Source organism: Salvelinus sp. IW2-2015, unplaced genomic scaffold (genome assembly GCF_002910315.2).
Source record: "Salvelinus sp. IW2-2015 unplaced genomic scaffold, ASM291031v2 Un_scaffold1725, whole genome shotgun sequence".
Taxonomy (NCBI): domain Eukaryota; kingdom Metazoa; phylum Chordata; class Actinopteri; order Salmoniformes; family Salmonidae; genus Salvelinus; species Salvelinus sp. IW2-2015.
In genome coordinates this window covers 125734-153731 of record NW_019943112.1, presented here as the reverse complement: position 1 = coordinate 153731, position 27998 = coordinate 125734, and the positions used below count along the sequence as shown (strand labels likewise).

General features: G+C 41.5%; 1 protein-coding gene across 2 annotated transcripts; it reads left to right on the top strand.

The window, feature by feature from the left end:
• The first annotated feature begins 891 nt into the window (after positions 1-891).
• LOC112067756 (protein shisa-6-like) lies at positions 892-16904 on the top strand. 2 transcript variants are annotated; one of them, XM_024139227.2, is made up of 4 exons: positions 892-2679; positions 3796-3816; positions 4798-4938; positions 12530-16904. In XM_024139227.2, the coding sequence occupies exons 1-4, from the start codon at positions 2559-2561 to the stop codon at positions 13156-13158; spliced, it is 912 nt and encodes a 303-aa protein (XP_023994995.1). In that variant the 5' UTR covers positions 892-2558; the 3' UTR covers positions 13159-16904. The 2 variants fall into 2 exon arrangements, with proteins under 2 accessions (XP_023994995.1, XP_023994994.1); XM_024139226.2 differs by having other exon boundaries at positions 4798-4965.
• The last annotated feature ends 11094 nt before the right edge of the window (positions 16905-27998 follow it).

Sequence of the window (27998 nt, the reverse complement as noted above, 5' to 3'; positions counted from 1 at the left end):
CCAGTCCGGGGCTCGCAGCGAGGGTGCCAGTCCGGGGCCCGCAGCGAGGGTGCCCAGTCCGGGAGCCTCCAGCGACGTTCTCCAGTCCGGGTCCCCAAGCGACGTTCTCCAGTCCGGGGCCCGCAGCGAGGGTGCCCAGTCCGGAGCCCGCAGCGAGGATGCCATCCAGGGCCGCAGCGAGGGTGCCCAGTCCGGAGCCCGCAGCGAGGATGCCCAGTCCAGGGCCCGCAGCGAGGGGCCCAGTCCGGGGCCCGCAGCGAGGGTGCCCAGTCCGGAGCCTCCAGCGACGTTCTCCAGTCCGGGTCCCCAAGCGACGTTCTCCAGTCCGGGGCCCGCAGCGAGGGTGCCCAGTCCGGAGCCCGCAGCGAGGATGCCAGTCCAGGGCCCGCAGCCAGGGTGCCCAGTCCGGGCCCACAGCGAGGGTCCCCGCACCAGAGGTGCCACCAAAGTGGGGTGATCCAGTGGTGGAGCGGGGTCTGCGTCCCGCACCTGAGCCGCCACTGCGGATAGATGCCTACCCAGACCCTCCCCTATAGGTTTAGGTTTTGCGGCCGGAGTCCGCACCTTTGGGGGGGGGGTACTGTCACGCCCTGACCTAGAGATCCTTTTTATGTCTATTTTGGTTTGTCAGGGCGTGAGTTGAGGTGGGTTCTATGTTGTGTATTTTCTTTGTGTTTGGCCGGGAGTGGTTCTCAATCAGGGCAGCGTCTATCGTTGTCTCTGCTTGAGAACCATACTTAGGTAGCCCTTTTTTCCACCTGTCTTGGTGGGAGATTGACTTTGTTTAGGGCACATAGCCTTTAGCTTCACGGTTTGTTTTTGTAGTGTTTGTTGTTTTGTTCGGCGTCTTTTTCAAATAAAGATAAATGTACGGCTCACAGCACGGCTGCACCTTGGTCCTCATCTTTCAACGGCCGTGACACTGTACCTGTTTCTGGACACGTTACAGACTGGAATGAAATGACTGGACACCTCTGAATTTCTGAGAGTCGTGTGACTTATCTACTGTACATCTGATTCATGAGTTGATGCATTTACATAGTGGTGGGTGGATATGGGAGTCCTGGGGCATGACATCTTCCCACTTCCTTACACACAACAGACAGGATGTGGGTGTTCTTCAGCAAACAACATCATRTGCGGTTGTTCACATTTGCTTAACTTTTTAAGACGTGCAACTGTAGGAAGTCCACTCTGAAGATAATCAATGGTGATGCAATACAAAATGGATGCACATACTGTATAAGAAAAACGGAATGTTACCAACGTTTKTGAAAAGCCAAAGGYAAGCCAATACAACAGGAAGGCAGATATAGGAGCAGTCACTCCAATCAGTTTTGTAACAACCTTTAGAAACCTGAAGTATTCCAACATGTTTTTTGGGGACGGCCTGATTGTTAGACAGTTTGTAGATAGCAGGGAAACTCTTCTTTTCAGTGTAAAACTTTTTCCTTGGCAAGCTCAAAGCAGGTTAGTTTAGCTCAGCCATCTGAAGATCGTGTAATTGGTCCCTTGATCAAACAGGGTGATTGAACAGGGCAATACAGCTATAGTGTGAAGGGACATTGGGCACAAATCTTGTTTTATGTTCGTAAAGGATATTGGGATTTGGAATACCGGTACATTGCCATTTAATTGGATGATTTTGTCTATTGGTTGTTGTTCTACTACGTTGTATTGTTTCTAAAAAAGCTATTCCTTTAGAACTGTGGAAAAATCCAGTTTAACAAGGTACTTTACCCTACTGTGCTGATTGCTTTGACATAAATCTCTCCAACAGGAAGCACTTTTCCCTGCAAAATGTATGTTATGCGCAGTTCCAGCTACTTATCCGAAACCAGAAGATGAAATGAAGGCTTGTGTTGCCACACATCTTTTTTGTAACTGTCACAACTCTCCATTAGCAACGGAAAGAAAGCAACTGTTGTTCTAACGCCACGGAGATGCTCTCCTGTCACTTCACGTTAAACATTCTAAAGAGTTCACATTTTATTTGAGTTTCTTTTGTGTTTAGGGTTCTAATGGGATGATCAATGAATTTGTAGAAATGCAAATAAGGTACAGTGTCCTGCATCTGCTGCTGTAGTAGAAGAGAAGCTSTGAACAACATTGACCAAATAAACCTCATCGAATAAAGGGAACATATTCACTCCCTTACATGACATGAAGTCCCACAGATGTCAGGAAGTTGACGATTCTGATGAAATCTGTCTTCCCTCGTTCTTCGTTGCGCAAAAGGGAATAGCACAAAATGCCTGCCTTAAAATGTGAAAACTGTGTAGTAGAGTAAAGATGCACAAAATCCCATAGATCATCAGTCAGATATCAAAGCACACCACTGCTATCTCTGGACAGATCTCATACTTTGAATTRAGTAACGCAAAGACAATTTACTAAAATGTCTGTCAATGGGACAWAGGTTTATGTGATCATTCACAGTGGAGTCCAGTCAGCCTGCATTAAAKGAGTCAATGATCACAAAAATGAGGGAAAAGTTGATAATATTGTCATGTATTAACAGCCATTTATTTGACATGAAATGCACATAATGTGAATCTATGGTAATGTTTCATTTGATTTCCAAACCTAACCTTTTCATTGTTTTCCCAATAGGCAACCACCAACATGATTATCAACATAGTCACCTGGATCTTACCCAGGCCCACACACCTAAAATTGGTAAGGATATTTAAGGTTTGCATGTTCACATAAGTACAGTATATATAATATGACTGTGGTTGGTTGCTAATATTTCACTCTTTCCAATGAGTAATAAAAATGTTTAGATAGTAACTAACCGTCTGTAGAGATATATGGTAGATGGAAAGTACATTATGGATACTAACCATGCCCTTTTAAGTGTGAGATTATACTGCCACACAACACACAGTGGCTCTTGGGTATGCTACAAAGATGTTTTCATTTACCCCAATAAAGTTGAGGGAGGATTAGGTCATATTGATTTCCTGAATGCATGGTTTTATCAGCTCCAGTACGACACATGAACTTTGACTAAATTCAAAATAAGTCAAAATATGTTTTTTTTTTTTTTAAATTCAAGCGAGGACAAAACAAATTTTCTTGACGGGAAATGAATAGCTTGGATAGCAAATGAAACGGGGTCTTGTGGAAAATGAATTATAATGGCATCTGTATGGCTTAAGTTATTGAAAAACTTCAATTACTTAAATTGTGCCTTATCTATTTTCCTAAATGAGATTTTCTATGAAAAGAGAGGTGCTTTTTAGCATGAAATTATTGAGTGGTCACAGCTCTAACACTGCAGTGAAACACCATGAGTTCAGAGAGAAAAGCTATTTGTGTATTGTTGCTAGATACCTCTCCATCTATCCTACATAATTGTCTGAGAACAAGAGGACTGCACTGAAACTCTACACCATGCTACACTGTCTGTTTCAACATCAGTGGAGCTGTGGACTCCAACCTCATGGCAGGATAGTTTTTGTATGTTTTGAGGCCAATATTTTCAAATTCAAAGGGACTTTTGAAAGTACTCATAAGTAGATAGATCTCTCCAACACAGACAACAAAGGATAGTTTTCAAGGTGGATCAAACCAGAGCTGATTATAAATAATTACTATTGAGAATGGCCACAATACATAGGAATCTGATTACTTTATTTGACTAGTACGATCATTATAAATAGCATAGACTTTCAACAACTAATTTGAAACAGAAAATGTCAGACACATTGGTTTGGTTATTAATACATACTATGAATAATGTTTGTTATTGTACTGATTCATTTTCTCTTACTTGGATTTGTTATGTAGGCCACAGACAAATGAGACATGGTAAGTAATACGCATATACACCTGCTGTACATGTGTATTCCCTTTCTCTTTTATGTACTGTATATGTCGACCTCTTGTTGTGACAGTGACGTCTTGTATATTGCTGGGGTCAAGGCGGGGGGTCACTCTTCCTTTTTGTTCAGACTGAATGAACCAGAGTTGACACACCAAACTCTCACTTACCTTCTCACTCTGCTCTGCTCTCTTTCTCTCTCTCTCTCCAGTATCTCTCTTTGTTGGGTTATCTGCCACACACTGTTTGCAATGGTAGAGTCTCATTAAGATCTGTGGTAACGCTTCAGAACCGGACCTTTGTTACACAAAATACACATTCTACTCCCTTCCATCTTTTCTTGCTCACACTCACATTCTCTTTCACTCTGTCTCTCTCTCTCTCACGGAATGCCRCACTTCTGTTCCACATGGTCCTTGGTGTTGTGGGTCCCTGTCCTCTCTATCACAGTAGTCACCCAATCCTATTCTTAATTCTTAAACCTGCCACTGCTGACCAGCACCTCAGAGGACTGGCAACGCCCCACCCCACCCTACTGCTGCTAACGCTCCAGCTGCCTGCGCCACGACCACTTGTCCCACATAACCATGGCCACAGCAGCCAGGCAGGCAGCATAGCTACCCGCAATGGCGCCACGCATACTAGTGACAGCCAGCGTGGCGAGTGTACTTGCAGTCGCAACCAATCCCAGCACACCAGAATTGCACTCTGAAATAACGTTTTTTTTTAAACCACAACAAATCATGTTAAATCCAGGTTAGAAGAGTCGAACATAACAGTCCCCACTTCATCTATCCTCACCCACATACCCCCACTGCACCCACACACCCTCCTCACACCCACACTCTGTATCCCCCTGTCTCCTCCAGTGAAGACCCCCTGTGTACGCGCCCCTCTCTGTGGCATCCTCCAGACTGTCTGATTGTAGCCTGATTGCACTGCGTCAATCTCTCCTGTCTCCCATGCAGACAAGCCCCAGCGCATGAACAACATCCTAACCTCGCAGACAGAGCCATACGACCTGGACATGTCCTTCTCACGCTCCTTCCAGAACCTCACCCACCTGCCTCCCAACTACGAGCTGGCGGCAATGAGCAAAGCTGACTTAAGTAAATACTCCTCTCTCCACAAATTAAGTAGGTGGTCTTTCATTACATACACCATCATGTTTGCTTGATCTCCTGCCTGGACCCCGCCAGTCCACAGGGGGGAGAAAAGGTTGATCTTAACACATTGTGTTGAAGTCCACATTGCATTCAAGAACTGTGATGCAATAGTAACCCTGTATGGATGCCTATTACAGGGATGCAAACATAAGTCATGAGCACAAAGTCATTGGGGTTATGAGCTGAATCCATAGGAAGACATCTCTGTGTGTGAGATGGGTTTCTTGAAATGCACAAGCACATGTTAAAGTCACTGGATTCAGCCCCATTGTCCCCATCTACCGACCCATTGACTGACATCTAATTGTCATGTTATTTGGCTCCATCTGTGGCKCATGTCATGTAGCTAATGTCTGGTAATGACATATTAACAGCCATTTCTCCATACCCACATGAGTCTAGACGCCAACAAGATGGGACTAATGTCTCTGAGATGAGATCTGGGTCAGCCCGATTATTATCATTATACTTCCTCTGCATGATGGCTTGACTTTCACCATTCTCCATATCCCCTATGACAGCTGCATGATCTACAGTATGCTCCTCCTCTAGTATCCTGTGGTTGGTTGCATTGCATGTGTCATGCAAAAGCATTAGTTCCTTTCTGCTCGAATGTTCAATAGTACTGTATTAAAATAAGTAGGGTGTGGTGTTCTAGTGCAGGCTTGTATGTTATGCTCAGTGTGGACACAGAGAATCAATGTGATGAAACCTTTGATATGGACAACATTGATAACATCTGAATTGTTTATACTCAGCAATGCGTTGTACTGCTTCTTCATGTAGTACTGCTCAATAGAAACATTAACCACTGGGCACACACTGGCTGAATCAACATTGATTCCTCCTCAATTCAATGTAATTACGTTGAACCAACGTGGAACAGACGTTGAATTGATGTCTGTGCCCAGTGGGTAGATAGAAGACCATAAAATAATCCAAGGATTTCATAACCTTGATGAAAAAATTAATAATCTCATACATGTTATGCACCAATTTAAACTCCCTTCATAGTATGTTAGATCGTAGACTGTGTSTCTCCCTTATCAAACAAAAGGGGTCTTCTCTTAATGTCATAGGGCGTTGTAAACACACTGACATCACAGAGATGAATCAAATTAAACAAAAAACTGTTTGAGCTGGGACCCATAAACCCTAAAGTATTTGTCAGAAAAGGGAATATTTCAGTTCTCTACCTACCTACAGTACAGTGACAGCTCTTCTGAGAGGAGAGGTCCCTCATACCTCTGATAGATGCTGTGGCTTTGTGCAAGGAGAGAGGCTTTGGAAAAACACCAAAAACGTATATAATGAGTTGCTTTTTTAATGAAACCATCTGGAGAGATGACAACAAATCAAATTAATATGGTTCATTTGTGATTCTAAATGCACATACTGTAGTCTGTCTGGGATTCCTCCTCTTCCTCCTCCTCCTTCGTTCTCCCCTGTCCATCAGACAGGACTGGAGGGAGCCGGGGATGGAGATGGAGGACACTACTCTAACATAACCTGCTCAGACCCTCCAAGGAGCTAGCGGGTGGAGGGAAGGGAGGAGGCAGCAGGAATCTTATCTGGCTCGGTCTTCTCCTTCTTTCTGTAATCAACTTAAAAGGCATTAGAACACTCGTCAGAACAACAGAGTCCCTTTAATCCCCATGCCAAGCAAAAAGCTAAATGATATTATTGTGGGCCCCTTTCTCTTACCACGCCTTATCTTAATCCCCTCTAAAGATCCCTTTATAATTGATGTTTCACAAGTTATTTACAAGTGTATGTGCATTATGTGATTACTGCTCCGTCTGGGCCGGATGATGGCGTATTGGGATCAATAGCTACCACAGATGAATATACTCACCATATTGAATTTAATCTGGGAGAGTGGAGACTTTAGTTTAATTAAGGGTAAGGAAAGGGAAAGGGGATACCTAGTCAGTTAGCCACAGCTAGCAGGTTTGTGGTTTCACCTCACCTTTGAGACCCCATGCCCTCTCAAAATCGAATGCAAGTTAAAGTGCAACGTCTTATTCGAAGCAGCAAAGAAATGAATCCAGCATATATTTCTTTAACATAAAAGTAAAAAGGAAGGATACATTTGTTCTTCTGTACATCATGATGCATGAACACAAAACACACAAGGTTGACCTGCCTACGGATTGCCTAGTTTAGTGAGCTGTCAGACTTCCAATGCTCGCCATGATAAGAGTTACAAAGTTGCATCTTTCAAATAATATGTGGCCTAATGCCCTATGTGCATTATTTACGAAAGGCCTAAACATTTTAACAGGCAGTTAAAATGTCAAATTTAAATTGATTTTGAAAATGTCTAAAACTAAAGCATCTGAGGAGAGTGGGAATTGTCTCTGAGTACAACATGAAATCAACCCCTCATTTCAACATGGCATAGTGATATTTTCAATGCAATGATGTCAATCTAATGATTTGATCTATAGGCCTTAGGACATAAGCTGAACCCTAATCCTTATAACTCTTGCAACGGAAGAGGAACTTAAATGAAGCTAAGGGACATGTCCTGTCTAACTTGGGCAAGCTATAGCCTCTGGGTCAGTGTGTGACATTTCTTACCATAAGTCACACCTAAAGGACCCCTTGAGAAAAATACAAAACGCTACTTGCCAGAAGCCTAAACCAGGTCTTCTTCATTAGTGGATGCATGGCTGGGGAAAATAAATCCTATGGAGAGAAAAAAGGTGATATCTCTAATTAAAGGCTTACTTGGTACATCTATCTCATCATGCCCATCTAGTTTTATTTATATATAATTTTTTATTTATTTACCTTTATTTAAACCAGGTAGGCTAGTTGAGACAAAGTTCTCATTTACAACTGTGACCTGGCCAAGAATAGAGCATAGCAAGTGTGAACAGACAAACAACACAGAGTTACACATGGAGTAACAATAAACAAGTCAAAAATACAGTAGGAAAAAAGAGTCTATATAACATTGTGTGGCAAAAAGGTCAGTGAGGAGGAGGCAATAAATAGGTTCATAGGAGCGAATAATTACAATTGTACAGATTAACAACGAGTGATAAATCATCAAGATGATCATGTCAAGTAGAAGACTACTGGTGTGCAAAAGAGAGAAGAAGTAAATAAATATAAAACAGTATGGGGATGAGGTAGGTAAATTGGGTGGCCTATTTACAGATGACTATATGTAAGCTGCAGCGATCGGTTTAGCTGCCTCAGAATGCAGATGTTTAACGTTGGTGAGGGAAATAAAAGTCTCCAAAAGTCTCAGATTTTTTGCAATTCGGTCCCAGGTCACAGGCAAGCAGAGAACGGGAAGGAAAGGCGGGCCAAATTAGGTGTTGGCTTTGGGGATGATCAGTGAGATATACCTGCTGGAGCCGCGTGCTACGGGTGGGGTTGTTATCGTGACCAGTGAAACTGAGATATAGGCGGAGCTTACCTAGCATGGACTTATAGATGACCTGGAGCTAATGGTTCGGCGACGCATATGTAGCGAGGGCCAGCCGACAGAGCATACAGGTTGCAGTGGTGGGTGGTATAAGGTGTTTAGTAACAAAACGGATGGCACTATGATAACTGGCATCTAGTTTGCTGAGTAGAGTATTGGAAGCTATTTTTGGTGTAGATGGGAACCCGGACTGCCTGAAATCGATCTATAGATGGTGAAGTGGTCCGTAAGATGTCAGTTTACAAGGGTAAAGTTTGGCGGCGTGAGTGAAGGAGGCTTTGTTGCAAAATAGAAAGCCGATTCTAAGATTGATTTTGGATTGGAGATGTTTAATATGAGTCCTGGAAGGAGAGTTTACAGTCTAGCCAAGACAACCTAGGTAATTTATAGAGTCCACATATTCTAGGTCGGAACCGTCCAGGGTGGTGATGCTAGTTCGGGCGGGCGGGTGCAGGCAGCGAACGGTTTGAAAAGCCATGCCATTGGTTTTACTAGCGTTTAAAGAGCAGTGGAGGCACGGAAGGAGTTTGTATGGCATTGAAGCTCGTTTGAGGTTAGATAGCACAGTGTCCAAGGAAGGGCCAGAAGTGTATACAGAATGTGTCGTCTGCGTAGAGGTGGATCAGGGAATCGCCCGCAGCAAGAGCAACATCATTGATTATATACAGAGAAAAGAGTCGGCCCGAGAATTGAACCTGTGGTACCCCCATAGAGACTGCCAGAGGACCAGCACAACATGCCCTCCGATTTGACACACTGAACTCTGTCTGCAAAGTAGTTGGTAACCAGGCAAGGCAGTCATCAGAAAACCGAGGCTATTGAGTCTGCTGATAAGAATATGGTGATTGACAGAGTCGAAAGCCTTGGCCAGGTCGATGAAGACGGCTGCACAGTACTGTCTTTTATCGATGGCGGTTTATGAATATCTGTTTAGTACTTGAGCGTGGCTGAGGTGCACCCGTGACCGGCTCGGAAACCATATTGCACAGCGGAGAAGGTACGGTGGGAATTCGAGATGGTCCGTGATCTGTTTATTAAACTTGGCTTTCGAAGACCTTAGATAGGCAGGGCAGATGGATATAGGTCTGTACAGTTTGGGCCCAGGTGTTTCCCCTTTGAAGAGGGGGATGACCGCGGCAGCTTCCAATCCTTAGGAATCTCAGACAATATGAAAGAGAGGTTGAACAGGCTGGTAATAGGGGTTGCGACAATGGCGGCGGATAGTTTCAGAAATAGAGGGTCCAGATTCGCCAAGCCCAGCTGATTTGTATGGGTCCAGGTTTTGCAGCTCTTTCAGAACATCTGCTGTCTGGATGGGGCGGAGCTGTTAGCCCGAGGTTGAGTAGCCAGGAGAAAGGCATGGCCAGCCGTTGAGAAATGCTTGTTGACGTTTCGATTATCATGGATTTATCGGTGGTGATCGTGTTACCTAGCCTCAGTGCAGTGGGCAGCTGGGAGGAGATGCCTCCAGGTTGATGGGAGCATAATGTGGAGTGTGGAGGTTGACAGGAGAATAATAACAAAACCAGTTGATATTGCCAATCATTTGTGCAGATTTTTTTACAAAGAAAATGTATTTACTGAGCAACAATGTAAACATACATTCTTCCAAACAAGCTATTTTCCAATGGATTGATGATCATATTATGAGCAACAAGATCTGCTCTTTTAGTCTGCAAACGGTGTCAGTGGAGGAGGTGTTAAACCTATTGAAGTCATTACCTGATGGTAAAATCTCACAGGTTATGGTCTTATGGACAATTGTTTTGCTTCGCGGTGCTGCTCCCCAGATTGCAGTTCCACTGAGAACATATTTAATTGGTCACTGGAAAAGGGGATGTTTGCAAATGTATGGAAGCATGCGAAACGTGTGCTTATTCCGAAGACTGCCAAAGAACCCATTATTCCTGCCAATAGTCGACCAATTAGTCTACTCCCTACACTCAGTAAGATATTGAAGGGTATTGTGAGTAGAACAAATATGGGAGTACATGGAAAAGAATGATCTGATTACAGCCAATCAGCATGCTATCGCAAAAACCATTCCACTACCACTGCATTGGTTGACATGACTGACCAGTGCCTCATGCTATGGATAATGGCAAGTTTGTGGTGTACTATTTTTAGATTTCAGTGCAGCATTTGATTTAGTGGATCATGAAATAATTTTGACAAAATTAATGCATTATGGTTTTAAGGAGGTAGCATTGAATTGGGTACAGTCATATCTAACTGACAGAAACAGTCCACCTATATCAATGGTTCATTTTCTTCCCCTCATGTGTTAAACTGTGGAATACCGCAGGGCAGCTGCCTTGGGCCACTTCTCTATTAATATATACCATGACCTTCCCTATGCCTTAGCTGAAACTCAAGCTACTATATTTGCAGATGATACTACAATTTATGCAGCAAGACAATCGGTTCAACAGGTACAGCAAGCTTTACAAGGAGATTTGGAATATTAGGGAGTGGGTTTGCCAAAACAAACTTGTTTTAAACACCAAGAAAACCAAAGTTATGTTGGTCTGTTCCACTAGGAAAAGGCCAAAACAGCATGGGATACAATTAAGTATGGAAGGAGTACAAATTGAAGAAGTGGCAGAAACCAAACTATTGGAAGTGCAGCTAGACAACTGCTTATCATAGTCGTCACAAATAACTAATCTATGTAAAAAATAAAAATAAAACAGCATGCATAATCAGAAGGATAGCTAAATATTTACCAGGAAAAATTCTTCAGCAAATAACACAAGCATTAATTGAGAGTCAGGTAAACACTGTTCTGTGGTCTGGGGAAATGCATCATCAAGTGAAGTTAGGAGGCTGCAGAATGCACAGAACAAAGCAGCAAGGATTGTTTTAAGGTGGAGATATGGTTCTTCTGTTGCAGTCATGCGCAATGTTCTTGGTTGGTCATCAATCGATAAGATAATTGAAAGGAACATGCTTATTTTATTTCATAATATACATAATTTCAAACGGCCAAGTTCTATTCACAAAGGTATTCAGTTGGTAAGAGACAGACATTCCGTAGATACTAGGAATAGATTGTCCACCATCTATGCGTTGTCCAGACAGAAAAGAGAAATAGGCAAAAGAACATTTCGATTTAGAGCAATAAAGAAATGGAATAAATTAACTGAGCAAACCAGAAACCTTTCAATATATAAATTAAACATTATTTTAATACGATTTAAATATAATACATAGAAATGTTGTGGGACTATAGTAGATGAATAATCAATATTTTTTTAGATTGAGTATTTATTGGGTCATTATGTTAGTATATTATGTATGTTTGTAATAGTGTGTTATATGTGGAAATGTGTTCGTATTATACATTTTATTTTAATGTTTAAGGACTCTTGGAAGATTAGTCCAAATGGGGACTAAAAGAGATCCAATTCAAATCAAATCTATCCAGGCGTGGCATCTATCTAAGGAGGAGGGTTTAAATATCCATACCAAAACAAAATCCTTATCATCCAAATCTTAGTCAAGCACAGTCTTGTCCTGACATTTTTAGACCACCTCTGTGTGTTCTTGAGGCCTTGGGAAATTAGCTTCCACTGAGGTATCTAACCCCCAGAGATGACGGTTAGTCACAGTAGTTTCAGGGTGCCATCAATCTGATGTTGCCAGGCCCAGCCGGTCTAAAAGCCTGTTTAAAAGTCATTTGAGAGGAGCCCGCTGCTTTCCTCATGCAGATGTAATGACTTTAACATCAGGAGAGTGTTGGCACTCGCTGTAGAGCCCCTCTGCTTTTGGCAGAGTCAAACCACTGGCTACCCTGCAGTGCAACACTCGCATCACTGACAGTTTGATTGTTTTGGCTCGCGGCAGGCGTATAGTCCTTTCCACACCAGAACAGGAGTGGAATTATTGTGATGCGAGAGAGCCCCTGCCTTCTCCCATGAAAGCAGAAGGACAGAAAATGCAATCATAATCAAAGGGGAATTGTAGGAGTTGTCACAGTAGAACTGCTGAGCTGATCCAGTCAGGAGGAGGTATAGAATCATTCTTTATATAGAGTGTAATGTTTCTCCTSTCCTTCTCCCTCTCTCCTCCCCTCACTCCTTTCCCACTCAGGTGATAAGGACATAGATGAGTACTACARGCGGAAGCGACACCAAGACTTGGCAGGTCGGCAGATTCTGCAGCCGCCCCACATGGTGAAGCTGAACACAGAGCCCCACCAGCAGCACCGTCAGCGGCCTCACCGTGTCCAGAGGYCCATGTCCCAGGACCATGTGCTGTCCCCAGAGAGGACCCCACGTCATGGCTACGGCCTCTCYGCCTACAACATGGGCYTCTCTTCCTACGGCAGCCGCATTCTCTCAGAGGAGCAGCTGCTCTCCGCAGACCGCCTGCAGTCCCAGGACCCCCTGCTCTCGCCGGACAAGATGCTGTCGCTGCGGCGCTCCAACTTCCGGGAGAAGGCCATGTCGCGGGCCATGTCCCATGTAGACATCAACTTTGTGCCCACCACACCTGTCATGGACCGCAGTGAGCGCTACGCTAAGATGCAAAAGATGCACTCCCATCCCACTACCATCAACGACTCATACAACACACTCACCGTCAACCACCCGACCACCAACAAGAGGCAGCAGTTTGCCTCACGACGGACACACACGGTGGACCATCTACAGTACATCCCAGGCCACCAYCACAACAACCAGTACCGCACYGCCAGTAAGAACGAGGTAACTGTTTAACGAGAGGGTGGCTGGCCAAGGATTCCTGTGTCAACAGACTGTCAACAGATGAAAACAGCAGATACTTCCAGAGGTGTGCAACCTCACCATAGGTCTTCTTTTCAAAGTAGCCAACAACTAACCCTTCTTGCTTTCAGCTCAAGCTCTCTGTTTCATTCAGATTTGGATTATCACAACTAGAATCAACAACCACAAAGACATCTGTWCTTTCTCTATAGGGCAACATAAGGGCTTTGCACGTTGACACATAAGGAATGCTTTATGTGAGGTTATTCGTAAGAKGACAATATTTTTTAAAAAGGGGAATTGGAAAGGAACTGGATCAACTTTATAAATATATACATATATTTACTATTTGTATTTTCAGTCCTTGTTATAGCTTTAGAGATTCTTATTGAACTTAACTGGTGTTAGAACTTCAAGAGGTGCCTCTCGYAATTGTTCCCAWTTCAATGATGAKGTGGARTTGTGGGTTAAAAAGCACAATTAATGMMTTTTTTCTCTGTTGATTTATTCTTGTTTTTTGGTAACGGKCAGCACATATCAGCTTATTAGTGSATATAGTGGCAATTTCCGTTGCATAAATGATTGTAAATAGGCTATATTAGCAGAAGTATACACTAAATGAGAAGAGCTGGACAAGTGGAATTGTTGAGTTTCTACCCAAGAGTCTACAGTCTTTTCACAATTAAAGATCACAATTTCAGATTAGTCCAACCCCTCAACAAATACTTGATACTAACAAACATGTACAATAATGTGTGTGCGTATGTGTGTATATTTTTGTAACTGTGCTTGTAGGATGATTGTGTATGGCTAGGGTTGAATCAACCTCWTGCCACTGTTAATTGGCAGCTTTAGACTGTAGGCACACTACTCCACAGGTGACCATGTAAYCTAATGCTTCTTTCAATAGCTTCATTTTCTGCACTCATTCCCTCGCTATATAATCCAAGTGGATGACATCCATTTTGTTTTGAGTTGGGAAAAGCTGCATTCATTTTGATATACAGTATTGTTGTATATTTGACTCCATCAGAGTTGAAGAATAGTAGTTGTTGTTATGTGTTTACAATTGTTACATTGTTGCAGGTGTGTTGACGTACCTGAAACAATCAACAAAGAGGACATCAATATAATCACTAGCTAAGCAAGGATTAAAACTGTGATTTTTATGTCCAGATGTTTTCATTAAAGCAATGCCTTATTGTGTGGAAGCCCATACTCATGTTCTTAATGTACAATCACGCTTGTGTTTTTATGTCTTGTGTCTAACGTGTTGATCCGTAACCAGCTTTGTATGTCATTTTTTATCATGGATGATTTACCAGCACTATAGAAGCAAAGGACAGAATCAGTTTCGGTGATATACCTCAGAATCTATAGGACACAAATTTTACAAGGATGAAATTCTTAAATTAACAAAATGTTCTTTGAAAAGAAGCAAAGGAAGTGATTATTTTAAGCAAAAAACATAATAAACTAGAATTGAAAAAATATTTCACATGATWAAAAAAAATGTCTTCCACATTWTCGAATTCATCCAGACTTCCTTGTGGACTCCCGCTGTGTCCTCTTATACTTACAGAGTAACAGACACATCAAGTACATGATTTGTCGTTGTTTTTACTTTTCAACTATCTCTTCAGTTAACAAGAAAGTCCAAATATTATCGTAAAATCCTGGGTCATGGAAATGGGTATATAGACATTTACTGTAGAGATGTTGTTATATAAATTTGCTGGTCATTGTCAATTTCAAACATTGTCACTGGTGTGCTACCTTAAATGTTAGGAGCTTGCATAATATTGTTACAACTTGTGCAGTGTGTCCATATTTAAGACTTAATTTTGCTTTGTCGTTTTGTCATTACAACAGAGGCTAACATTGCAATTTTTCTTATTAAATGATATGCGTATATCATTATATGACTAGCTATATTATACTGTATGTTCACATGCAATGTAGACACAGTAGAAATTGATGCACTTGAAATATTAAGAGCAATTATTACACTAGTTTCAAGCCCCTGTATCAGCTAAGATACTGAGAGGATAGCAAATAAAATGTCATTTATTTTGAGGTTCAAGTTAAGGCCAGAGTACCAAAAAAAACATGATAGTTCAGTATGGAGTTTCATAGTCCTTGTCAAGCTCCAATGATAGTTTTATAGCCATTTTTTGTTGTTGTAGCTATGTCAGAGAAAGAAAAAAAAATTGCAACGAAAAAATGACATTTGATGGCCCTGACTCTGACATGGTGGACCTGCAACACTGTGTTGTACTGATGTTACACCACCGGAATCTTACAGACATGTCTCTAAGCAACCATCTGTCTGGCTCAAATACATCCACCCCATTGCAGAGCTCTGGTTTTACTTTCCAGTCAGTCAATGATATTGCCCACAAGAAGCTTTTCCCACACACATGAGGCTAGAGCTCAGTTTTGGCAGTAGGTTCTGAGACTAACGTGCTGCTAAGTTGTTGCGTCCCAAGATCTGTCTGCTGTAAAAGCACTGTTTACTTTTGTTGCAAATATTCCTTGCCATTTATTAAGCTTGTATTTTTATGTGTCAATGTGGTATGAATGAAAATTCCTTTGTGTCTTTGTTGCACAAACAATGGAGGACTAATTTAAAAGGCTTCAAAGCAAGCAGTATACGACTGTTCCTGTGCAAATGTTTTTGTTTACAAATGAATTATTAAAGCACATCCCATGTGTATTGTACAAAACAATAATCAGTTTAGTAAATATGGAGTCTGGGGGAATTTTTTCACATATTCATTTAAACAATATTCACGAATTAGAGTGAATTGGTAATATTGGTATTATGTTTTTTCATGGCTGAGGTATAAACATATAACTAACTGTAAAGAATGACAGAGAACCATAACCCACATCTACTGTATATATGGAATTATACAACTTGTTTGACAGTCTAATAAATGTATAAACCTAAACATTTCAACATCAAATTAGCATGTACCCCATAGATATAATACTATGGACCTCCAGGTTAAGTTACAAATCGTTGTTATCCTGTCACCTATATTAACTAGACTAAATGCTACTCTGAGATTTCTGCAAGAAGTTGCCCAAATTGCAACCTCACCCACAAGGTCTTACACGCCACACATTTGGAATACACATGAAACAAGATAAAGAAACAACATCTTTATCCAKTGCAGTGCATTGATGACAAGACCTGCTATAGTATATCCCTTTGTCCTTTGTCATTAAATAAAGTTTCCAGTGCTCRTCCACTGCTGCAGTTTGTATAAWTCTATTGGTAGGTAAAGTTGTTAACTACACATTAKTGATTAAAWTCAATAGGGGAGCATTATCAACTCTTTTTTCCCCTCCTCTTCCCCTGAGAGTTTGAATCTYCTGTATTGTACTATCGACAGAGGTCATTGACCTAATGGCACTCACAGTAACAACAGAARACATTATGACTGCCATTACTCTGATGACACACATATTAATACCCACTGTTTCCAGAACAGCCAGTGCAATTTCAAAGCCTCTTTAAATTCATAGAGTCAGAAGAAAACATTTCGTCGCAACATGAAAACAAAAGCCTTGTGGTTACAATTGTGTACAGATAAATGGGAAACAGCTATGGTTTTCACTTTGTGTAGGACCCTCCCATTTGCATTTAGATGGGAATAGGTCATGGCTATTGGAACATGTGAGGTAAGAASGAAACAGCAGTGGTCAGACACATTAACAGACAGAAAGGAAAATGAATATGCGCAAATTGGTCCATGGCAGAGTACATTAATAACCAACTGAACTTGTTATCCACTAATAGTTTTTAAAATGAAAAAAATTGTCCTGCCAAAAACGAACTTACAGATGTAGGATCAATTTGATTAATCTTTTGTTGCTGAGAATTTTCCTGCACCGCTTTAGGATTTACATATATTCACTGAAAACCCACACTAACAGTATTGCATTTTCATGTAGTCTACTTTTGGCCAGCTAATAGCCTAACCACCAATCAAGCAACATTATAGAATAAATGTTCAACTCCTGTTGCTGCAAGATTATTTTGCTCTGACAATATAGGTCAAACATCTGTATATTCTAAGCCATACAACTCAAGGGAGTTCTCTGATATCAGAGAAGTTGTGGCTTTACCTCATGGTAAACAGTTCAAAGGAAATGCCACAGCCAACAGGAAAACGGCCATGTTGTTTCTGCCATGGCACTTGTCATTCACTGCACTTTTCGCCAGACTACTGCTTTGAGGCCAGTTTTTTTATGGAGTGACCTTTCTATCCTTCTGGGAAGAATTTGAGCAACATGACAACTTAAGAGTACGACAGACTTCTCACTGTATTTCATTCCTCTGTATTACAGTTGGCATTTGTTGGTTAAGCTGACTTGTGAGGTGAAGGAATTCAGAGAACTGGGGTTGACCTTCTGTCTCACCACCTACGTACCTGATCAGATCAGAATCCACAACACCATGGAGAATAGGTTGTCTAGGATTGATAGCACAGTACAGGGTAGGAATACTYTGAGGAATGGAGACGGGGGTAGCACACTGCCCTGTCACTTACAGTAAAAACTCAAATGACAGGTYTTGACCAACCAGAACGGATATAGTAGCCATTTCCTCTACAGCAATMACACTTTAATAACCTATTCAGAAACATAGCAAAGATTGGACGACATTGATTGGATGTGTGTAATGTATGGGTCACCACTGCAGCTCCAGGGCTCATGGGTGCAATYTAGGCTATGAATGTGGGRAACATGTAAATGCAGAGAGTAAYRGTCGGTGCTAAGGGAGGCCTGTGTGTGAGGAGTGTCAACAGCATGACATTCAGCGCTGACCAGCCGACCATGGGTGTCAGATGATGAATGCACCTAATGGGGCCCGGCACTGCTCCCAGCACTAAATCCCCAAAGCTCACACATAGCCCCACACAGCCCCCACAGGCTGAAAGTATTGATCCCCCCAAACACTGCCTCACCCCCACTTAAATGAGAGCAGTCAATTGGATACCGTGCAGGCTCGTAGGCGGCCAAGGTATTCTCTCTTGGGAATGGTGTGGTTGGGTGGAGGAAGGAGAGGGGAGAACGAGTGTAACTACAGTTGGTGAGGTTTGGTGTTGTAAAAGCCTGTAGGCGTCTATGATGATGTTCGACTTTCAGTTAAACCAATAATGAACCTTCAGTCAACTCAAGTCACCGGCCACTCAGCTGCTTAGCCAACCAGAACTTCCCCTCATCGAGTGGTAAATTAATGGACGATCATGAGAAGTGGCTGTATGCAGGTAATGATACATAATGGATATACTATTAGGGTCATTTCATAATGAGGTTTGACGAAGCGCCACCAGACCACGGGTGGCCAATCATGTTCTCTCATATCGTTGATCTGGGACCTCATCACCTTGGCTGCTTTCAGCCACAGTGTGAGGTTAAGAGCCTACTGTGAGAGAGGACTAAGTGGGAAAGGGCATCTGCCCAGCAAATTATGATGATGATTACTGTAATAACCCTAATTACAACAATCAAGGGAGTAATTATGGAAAACCTTTCTACTGTACAGCTCATGAGAATAGCTGTTCAATGTAGCACTGCAGTAAGAGAGAGGGGCTTAGGAGAAATCACATTACATAGACCATAATAATAAATAAAGAGTCATCACATTAACATTACAGCCGTGGGTTTCATCTTTGTAGCTATGCTGGTTAATATATTAAAATGTTTGCCTTGGGGTAAATTGAGCCAATGGCCATAGGGTGTAAGGTGAGCCAATGTTTGAGCCAATGGCAAGCTGAGCAAATGTAAGTGTTTTCTTCCCAGGCGTAATGTAAGGCATTATCGCTGGGATATGAGGTAACAACTGGGCCTGGCCTATGTGAAAAGTGTTTTGAAAAAGTACAATGTCTTTGTTAGGTGTTAATCCTGTGTTAATCCTGTGTTAGAAGATGCTTAAAATGATTAAAAGACAAAAAAGTGATTGTGGTCGTGTTGAATTGTGTTTGGGAAATAAAGATAGACATGGTTTTAAAAAGGTTGATTTAAAATTTAATTCAGTACAGAATTTTGTAGGCGACTCAACTCACCTTGTCCTAGGCTCAATTTACCCCGTACCCAGAGTAAGTTGTGCCAATAGACCTGTCACGCCCTGGCCTTAGTTATCTTTGTTTTCTTTATTATTTTAGTTAGGTCAGGGTGTGACATGGGGGATGTTTGTGTGTTTTTGTCTCGTCTAGGGTGTTTGTATTGTCTAGTTTTTTTTTGTAGAGTTCATGTGGTTGTGTTCATTGTAGGTGTTTATGTAAGTCTATGGTTGCCTAGATTGGTTCTCAATTAGAGGCAGGTGTTCAACGTTGTCTCTGATTGGGAACCATATTTAGGCAGCCATGTTCATTGGGTATTTGGTGGGTGATTCTGTAACGCTCGTCGTAATCCTCCTCGTCTGAGGAGGAGCAAGGATCGGACCAAAGCGCAGCGTGGTTTGAATACATACTTTAATATATTAAACGAAGACGAACACGAASAACACTTGACAACTACAAAACAATAAACGACGTGAACAAACGAACGAAAACAGTACCGTGTGATACCATCTGATTATTTCCAGCGATACACAACATCCTAAAATATATATAGATATTGCTTTTAGAAAGAATATAATATTTCCCTTGACGGAGTGATGCTGAATGTAAAAGATGGTTAAACTTACCCCACTCCACCCCTACCTATTTCTTTGGCATTGCACACAACAGACTGCTATTGCCTAGTAATCATATTACATAGGCTATATTACATAGAAGCGTACACCTAAATGTGGGCCTACAACGTTTTGTATGCATTTTAATAATCATCTGCTTAGTCACATATGCTTTATTTGGCACGAGGTGGATGAGCATTACAAGGTGTACGTATAGTAGGATTGTAGTTTGCACTCTAGTTATCATCCTACAGATGGCAGTATTGCAGATATTTTAAAGAAGTTTATCGCAAATCCATAGGACTTGAATCGACAGTCTTAATGTAGGAAAACACTTCCTATTAGTAGCAAGTAGCCTAGTCAAAGACGCATCATTGCAATGTTGGCCCACAAAATTTTGTTACAGACCAATTGAACAAAAGTAAACCTTGAATTTGTAGATTTAAAATGTTCCTCTAGTGGCCAGAGTTGACCTATTTTAAGAAATTCCATTGGTTGGTTGATATAAAACCTCAGATCTTTGATAGGCTGATGAAGAATTTGCATAGGGTTAACATATGTCATGTTATCTGATGGGACCAGCTACAATTTAGCGTTCTGTCACATGCAAGTAAATCAAGTCTGCTATGCATTTTGTGCAGGAGAACCTGTTTAAATGTAAATGTCTTCTTATGTTCGCAAGTAGGCCTATGGACCTCATGCATTTAGGTCAGAACACTCATAGAGATATATTACATCATATGGTGTTACATTATATTAGCACCTTTCTGACACGATGACTATATAAATACAGTGGAGGGGGAGGTTTTTGTCGATGTGCCCTTGGGCAGGGTGCTTGACCCTAGTTGCTCCTGTGGGTCGCTCTGGATGGGAGTGTCTGCTAGATTACTGAATGTAATGTAAATGTTGAGTGGCTTCACTGCAGATAAATTGTATGTTTTAAAATCCCCCCGTCCCCCACCCCCAAAAGGAAATAAAAAATAAATGCATCTAAATATATGCATGTTCGTCTCTGTTTGAGCACCAACTGGTAGATTAAAAATACTCTGATTTTGTAGATTATTGAGGCACATTTTGGGGTGAGGAAAGTATGTATGAATCATTAAAAAAACAGGTTTGGAGAGCCTTTATACACAAAATATACTGATTAATCAGAAATACAGTGTTTGGCTCATCCTGAAAGTTGTCATATTCAAGTGCAATCCATTAAATATTGGATGTTGGAAAAAGTGTACAATAAGGATGAACAATAGTCTTATAAATCTACATTAATCATGGATCATTAATCAATTATTAATCACTAATCATGGAATTGTGATGTCAACGGTCCAGTAGTTATGAACCGTGCACCAGGCTCCAGGTTTAAACTGCTACATGTGGTCTGAGTTCCATAATGATTCAAATAGGCTATGTGTCCCCATTTATCGTACAACGTTAGTTTAATATGATCCAGCATTGCTAGCAATCGTCAGCAACATCTTGCACAGGTTGACAGAGGAAAGAAAGGTAAATGGGATGGAAAGATGCCAAATGTAAGCTATAAATTGAAGAAAACTAACACTAGTCACAGATATAAATGTATGTGGGTATTACTGACGGTGGCTCCTGATAGTGGCTAACATTTAATATGATATAAATGGTAAAATGGATTAAAGTCCGGGCATATAATTTAAACATTCTAAAGTGCATTCATCAACTCGGCAGGTTCAGCCCTACAGAAGCTTCTAGCTTGGGTCTACAAATCTCATCCACGCAAATTATGAGGGCATACAATAAAAATTCTGAATAATGGCACAGCTATTTATAGACTACTTCACTTTAGAAATGGGGCCGCCACACATGTCATGTTAATATGATTTTCAGTTAGCTTCCATATGACTGGTTTCACATTCGTCTCCAGGGATCATAGGGAAAAATCATCTAAAACAATTGCTATGTGTATTTACAATCCCCTTCTCCAAACAGATTACTTATTTAACTAGCTCTTATCAACAGCTCTTATCATTTTATAATTTACAGTGCTGTTATTTCTATCAGGAAAAAAAAGTAGATGCTTTTTCCACTGCTTTTCCACAAAGTTGGTGGAATTATGAGGGAATTAAGTCAAGGTCAGAATACAACGTATCTGTAGACACACCTCCACCACACCCTCATTTCTTAGATCTCCACCCGACCGAATAGTGTGTGAATAGCATGCTATTCTTATGCTTAAATTCAATGTCAGAATAGGCATAGAGAGAAAAGTGCAGTGGTGACCCGTCATTTAGGGCAGGTGGGGCAGAGCCCCACATGTTTTGAGCACCACATTTTTGGGTTACCTGTTTTGTCACAGTTTGCAAACAATGTAAAAAAATATATATTAAAAAATCATTGAGTTAATAAAACCGCAGACAAAGATGGTCTATTTTATGCTTTCTTTAGTAAGACAGCTCCAAAATGCAGGTGTTTCAGCCTAGCTCAGTGCTTTATGTGGTGGTGGGGCAGCCAGTGGAAAATATGGAGCATAGGGGTTGGTAATGTTCTCTAGTTGCATTGTGATTGGCTCAGTGTTCTGTCACTCATGGGGACACTACGTCACAGCCAAATCTAAGGGTAGGGCCCGAAAATTCAAGCCCTTTGGGTGCTGCCATAGAGTTACATTAGAAGTGCTCAAGGTCATTGGCCACAGAAAAAAATATGTCAAATCACATTATATCTACACAAGCTTTTATTGGACTGATCATGTCAACGTCATACTTTCACAATCTTAGCTGGCAGTCATCATCATGAATCAAGTCGACAATCTACTGGCAAATCCTATTTAATACTTGTCATATGAAGAGAAATTATAGATAAAACGTATCGGTGGTCATCGGCCATTGAACATAAACATTACACAACAAGTTTGAAATCGCAAATTCAACAATGAGTGGTTTGGATGGAATCAGTGGCTAACTGCAAGCATTGCACAAAAATCACTAGCCTGCTATTCAGTGGAGTAGGTGTGTGGTCCTAAGTCTGGGTTTAGGGATCTCTTTGCCAAGCTTAAAATGATAAACATCCAACATTGGCCATGCTGTCAATCCAGCATGACTTCAGCCGCGCTCAAAACAACTGTTAACTCGGAACTGGGAAATCTGACTTCAGTAAGTTCAAAACAACTGGGAACTCAGGAAAAAAACAAGCTCTGACTGGGAAAACAAGTTTTGAACAGTTATCCAACTCGGAGGAATTGTAAGTCGGGAACTCTGGCCTCTTTCTAGAGCTACAACCTGAAGATCACTGGCGTCATCATGATTCTACCTTGTTTTTTTTTCAAATTCCCAGTTGTCTTGAAAGCCCCATAAATCCAGAGAATGGCTTTTTTTTGCCCACAAAGGACCGTCGCACCACCTTCCTGTTCAAGTGAGCACAGCACAACAAGTCCAAAAATGTCTTGTATGCTGCTGCATAAATGATGTAATATGCCAGGGAGATATACAGTATATACTGTAGCTGAGAAAGTAATACTAAGTGTATGTTGTGTAGTAAGCTGTTAGTAGTCCATGTGCCTCACCCTAATAATTTGGTATTTTTCCCCTCTTAATTTCACCTGCTGTTCTGACTTGTTGGTGCACATGTAGCCTATAACCTGTTTTAGATAAATGTAATCATCGAATATTGTAAGAGCTTTCATTGTCTGCTTATATGCCCCCTTTATTTATCCTACGGCTCTGACTTGGTGTACAGGGAAAACTCTGTGTGTTCTGAACTCTGCTGCTGTACATTTCAAAAGTGCTGAACAAATAGTTATATTGACTACGTCTGTCCTAGCTTACTCATTAATGTCTTAATCTAAATTACAGATTGCCTCTTATCCGCTTGTCATCCCCTTATGCCATAGTTTGTATATCTCAATTGTCAATAGAAACCACATTTGTTTAAGCAAGTCAGATATATCAGCAATGTTTTTTTTAAAGGCAGTAAATGAGGCTGAATGAACTGTTTCGCTGCCAGACAAGGCTCCGCTGATAGCCAGGTGTAGCAGTGGTAAGGTGTTGGGACTGCTGTTGGGACATCTTTATGTAGGCCCTAACAGTTTGTGGGCACAGTTTGTCACCGTTATAGTACAATTAATGTATTGTTTAATGTTGTGTTGTGTAGTGGCTTTGCTGGCATGCATCTCTCCCCCCCAAAAATGGTTTGCCCCACCAAGATGTACATGCTAAAATCACTACTGGAAAAGTGCATAAAAAGGGAATTACGTTCCATTTACATGCACTTAACTCAGGTCGGAAATCCCCCCCTTAAGGGTTAACTCATGTTTAACAAAGTCGGTCATGAATTCTGTAATGTTGTGACTCAGAACCTGTCAAAACAACTGCAGTTGTATGGATTAATTATGCATGTACTGCTTAAGTCAAAAGTCTCGCAATTGCTTACATTTCTCCACTCTCGACTTCTCCACTACTCAGGAAGTGTTTTTAATTATTGTCAGTGGTTTCTGCCACCTTAATGAATACGCTGTCTGCTTTGTCTTATTGACAACCGCTTCCATTAATCACCACACATACATACACAGTCCACAATTCACTCTCCATCTGGTCCTCCTCCTCTCTCGCTCTCTCTATTTTTCTCTCTTCTCACTTCTTTCTTTCCTTTCATATTTTTTTTACCACAGCAAAGTCACTTTGAATTTCTGTGCTAAACTTCAAGTCAGGAGCTTCACCTCCCATCCAGACTTCACATGGCCAGGGTCAAGKAACGGATCAATGCACCTCAGACTGGAGATGAGGCAATCTCTCAAGTCATTGGTGTGTGATTGGCAGATATTTCCATTTGATCAAATGCCAGCAAAAATCATTCAACGAGAAGGCCCCACTCACCTTATGATGCAGGAACATCACCAGGAATGTGTTCAACCACTAGCATGCTATTTTGTTAACAACAAACTGATAGGTGTCATTCCTTGGTGTTTTTTTTATTTTTTTTACAGTTTCTTATGTAATCCCAGGCAGGTAAATACATAAAACCCATTTTGTATACTATAAAGTGAGCTCCAAAGGTATTGGGCCAGTGACAAATGTTTTGTTGTTTTGGCTCTGTACTCCAGCTCTTTGGATTTGAAATTATATAATGACTATGAGGTTAAAGTGCAGACTGTCAGCTTTAATTTGAGGGTATAGCCTAGTAAGGCATTTTTTGTTTCATTATTATTTAACTCTGAGTAATTATTTATAGGCATGTTGTTGACGTGCTGTTGCTGATGTGTTGTTGAAAGGCTGAGTTCTCCTGCCAGCCTGTAGCGTGTCACACAACCTTCACAATCGATTTCTTAAATGGCAGGCTATAGCCTTGAAATAATAATATTATAAACAAAAGTATTTATTTCCGGCCCTTCTTAGGCTACCTGGCTTGTTCCTGACTGATTTAGAGTCAGTATGTTGTTATATAGCCTGTTGAAATGTCAAACATCAATTGATAGTGACAGAATCACACATTACTTCCCAAGCAAAGTAKATTTTTTGAATCTCCTATCAAAGGTTGTAGCGCAGCCTCTGAATATCATAGAGACAAATCAAAGATATCTTATATCTGTCACGTCTTTCGCCACATATTACAGCGTGTTTCTTACTTAAAGCATTGCGGACTAAAGTGTTGTTACAGATCGCGTTATATAATCAGCCATTTCCTCACATACCCCCTCAATTCAGCCCTGGTTTTAACTCAACACACCAAGCTCTTCACTGACACTGGGATATTTAAGGAGTGCATGGAGACTAGGGTTGAATAGCAGGAACTGGGTTACCGAGATTTACCACCCAAACCCACCCCCTTTTCCAGGAATAAATAACTGTGAGAAACTGGTAAATTATAATACATTATTTATATGAACAGCATGATGTAAAATGGAACTGTTAAATGTCTAAATCTGGCTTCTCTACGGCCTTCTCTCTGCTATCTGCATGATCAGTCATCAACGCCCAGGGTGGGGACAGAAAGCGCATCTCAGTCTGGAGCGCAGTTCACAATGCATTGAGACCTATCATCTCATCATGGTAACTTTTTTTCTTGTGACTGGTAGGCCTGCATTTGCTGCTGCAGCATAGTCTATGCTACAGTAATATAAGGACTGGGTGTGCGTCTAATTTACACATCTCCATCTGGCTTTCGAGGGTCACCTTATTTTTTGATTGTAAACATACTTTTTTTGATTGCAGCTGCAGAGTTTTAAAACAGCCTATCACACGCCGGCTTCCAACCGGTTACGTAACCCTGCACCTTAGAGGCTACTGCCCTATATACATAGACATGGAATCACTGGCCACTTTAATAATGGAACACTAGTCACTTTAATAATGTTTACATACTGCTTTACTCATCTCATATGTATATACTGTATTCTATTCTACTGTATTTTAGTCAAATCCACTCCAACATTGGTCGATCTTATATTTATATATTTCTTAATTCCATTCTTTTACTTTTAGATTAGTGTGTATTGTTGTAAACTGTTAGATACTACTGCACTGTTGGAGCTAGGAACACAAGCATTTCGCTACACCCGCAATAACATCTGCTAAATATGTGTATGTGACCAATAAAATATGATTAGATTTTAGTCTTTCTCTCTCCATCAATTCCAAGATTGATATATATATATATATATTTTGACTTGTTTTTAAGTATATATAATATATAAATATATATATATATAATATATATATAATATATATATATATACACTGCTCAAAAAATAAAGGGACACACTAAAATAACACATCCTAGATCTGAATTAATGAAATATTCTTATTAAATACTTTTTTCTTTACATAGTTGAATGTGCTGACAACAAAATCACCAAAAATGATCAATGGAAATCAAATTTATCAACCCATGGAGGTCTGGATTTGGAGTCACACTCAAATTAAAGTGTGGAAAACCACACTACAGGCTGATCCAACTTTGATGTAATGTCCTTAAAACAAGTCAAAATGAGGCTCAGTAGTGTGTGTGGCCTCCACGTGCCTGTATGACTCCCTAACAACGCCTGGGCATGCTCCTGATGAGGTGGCGGATGGTCTCCTGAGGGATCTCCTCCAGACCTGGACTAAAGCATCCGCCAACTCCTGGACAGTCTGTGGTGCAACGTGGCGTTGGTGGATGGAGCGAGACATGATGTCCCAGATGTGCTCAATTGGATTCAGGTCTGGGGAACGGGCGGGCCAGTCCATAGCATCAATGCCTTCCTCTTGCAGGAACTGCTGACACACTCCAGCCACATGAGGTCTAGCATTGTCTTGCATTAGGAGGAACCCAGGGCCAATCGCACCAGCATATGGTCTCACAAGGGTCTGAGGATCTCATCTCGGTACCTAATGGCAGTCAGGCTACCTCTGACGAGCACATGGAGGGCTGTGAGGCCCCCCAAAGAAATACCACCCCACACCATGACTGACCCACCGTCAAACCGGTCATGCTGGAGGATGTTGCAGGCAGCAGAACGTTCTCCACGGCGTCTCCAGACTCTGTCACGTCTGTCACATGTGCTCAGTGTGAACCTGCTTTCATCTGTGAAGAGCACAGGGCGCCAGTGCGAATTTGCCAATCTTGGTGTTCTCTAGCAAATGCCAAACATCCTGCACGGTGTTGGGCTGTAAGCACAACCCCACCTGTGGACGTCGGGCCTCATACCACCCTCATGGAGTCCGTTTCTGACCGTTTGAGCAGACACATGCACATTTGTGGTCTGCTGGAGGTCATTTTGCAGGGCTCTGGCAGTGCTCCTCCTTGCACAAAGGCGGAGGTAGCGGTCCTGCTGCTGGGTTGTTGCCCTCCTACGGCCTCCTCCACGTCTCCTGATGTACTGGCCTGTCTCCTGGTAGCACCTCCATGCTCTGGACACTACGCTGACAGACCAAGCAAACCTTTTTGCCACAGCTCGCATTGATGTGCCATCCTGGATGAGCTGCACTACCTGAGCCACTTGTGTGGGTTGTAGACTCCGTCTCATGCTACCACTAGAGTGAAAGCACCGCCAGCATTCAAAAGTGACCAAAACATCAGCCAGGAAGCATAGGAACTGAGAAGTGGTCTGTGGTCACCACCTGCAGAACCACTCCTTTATTGGGGGTGTCTTGCTAATTGCCTATAATTCCACCTGTTGTCTATTCCATTTGCACAA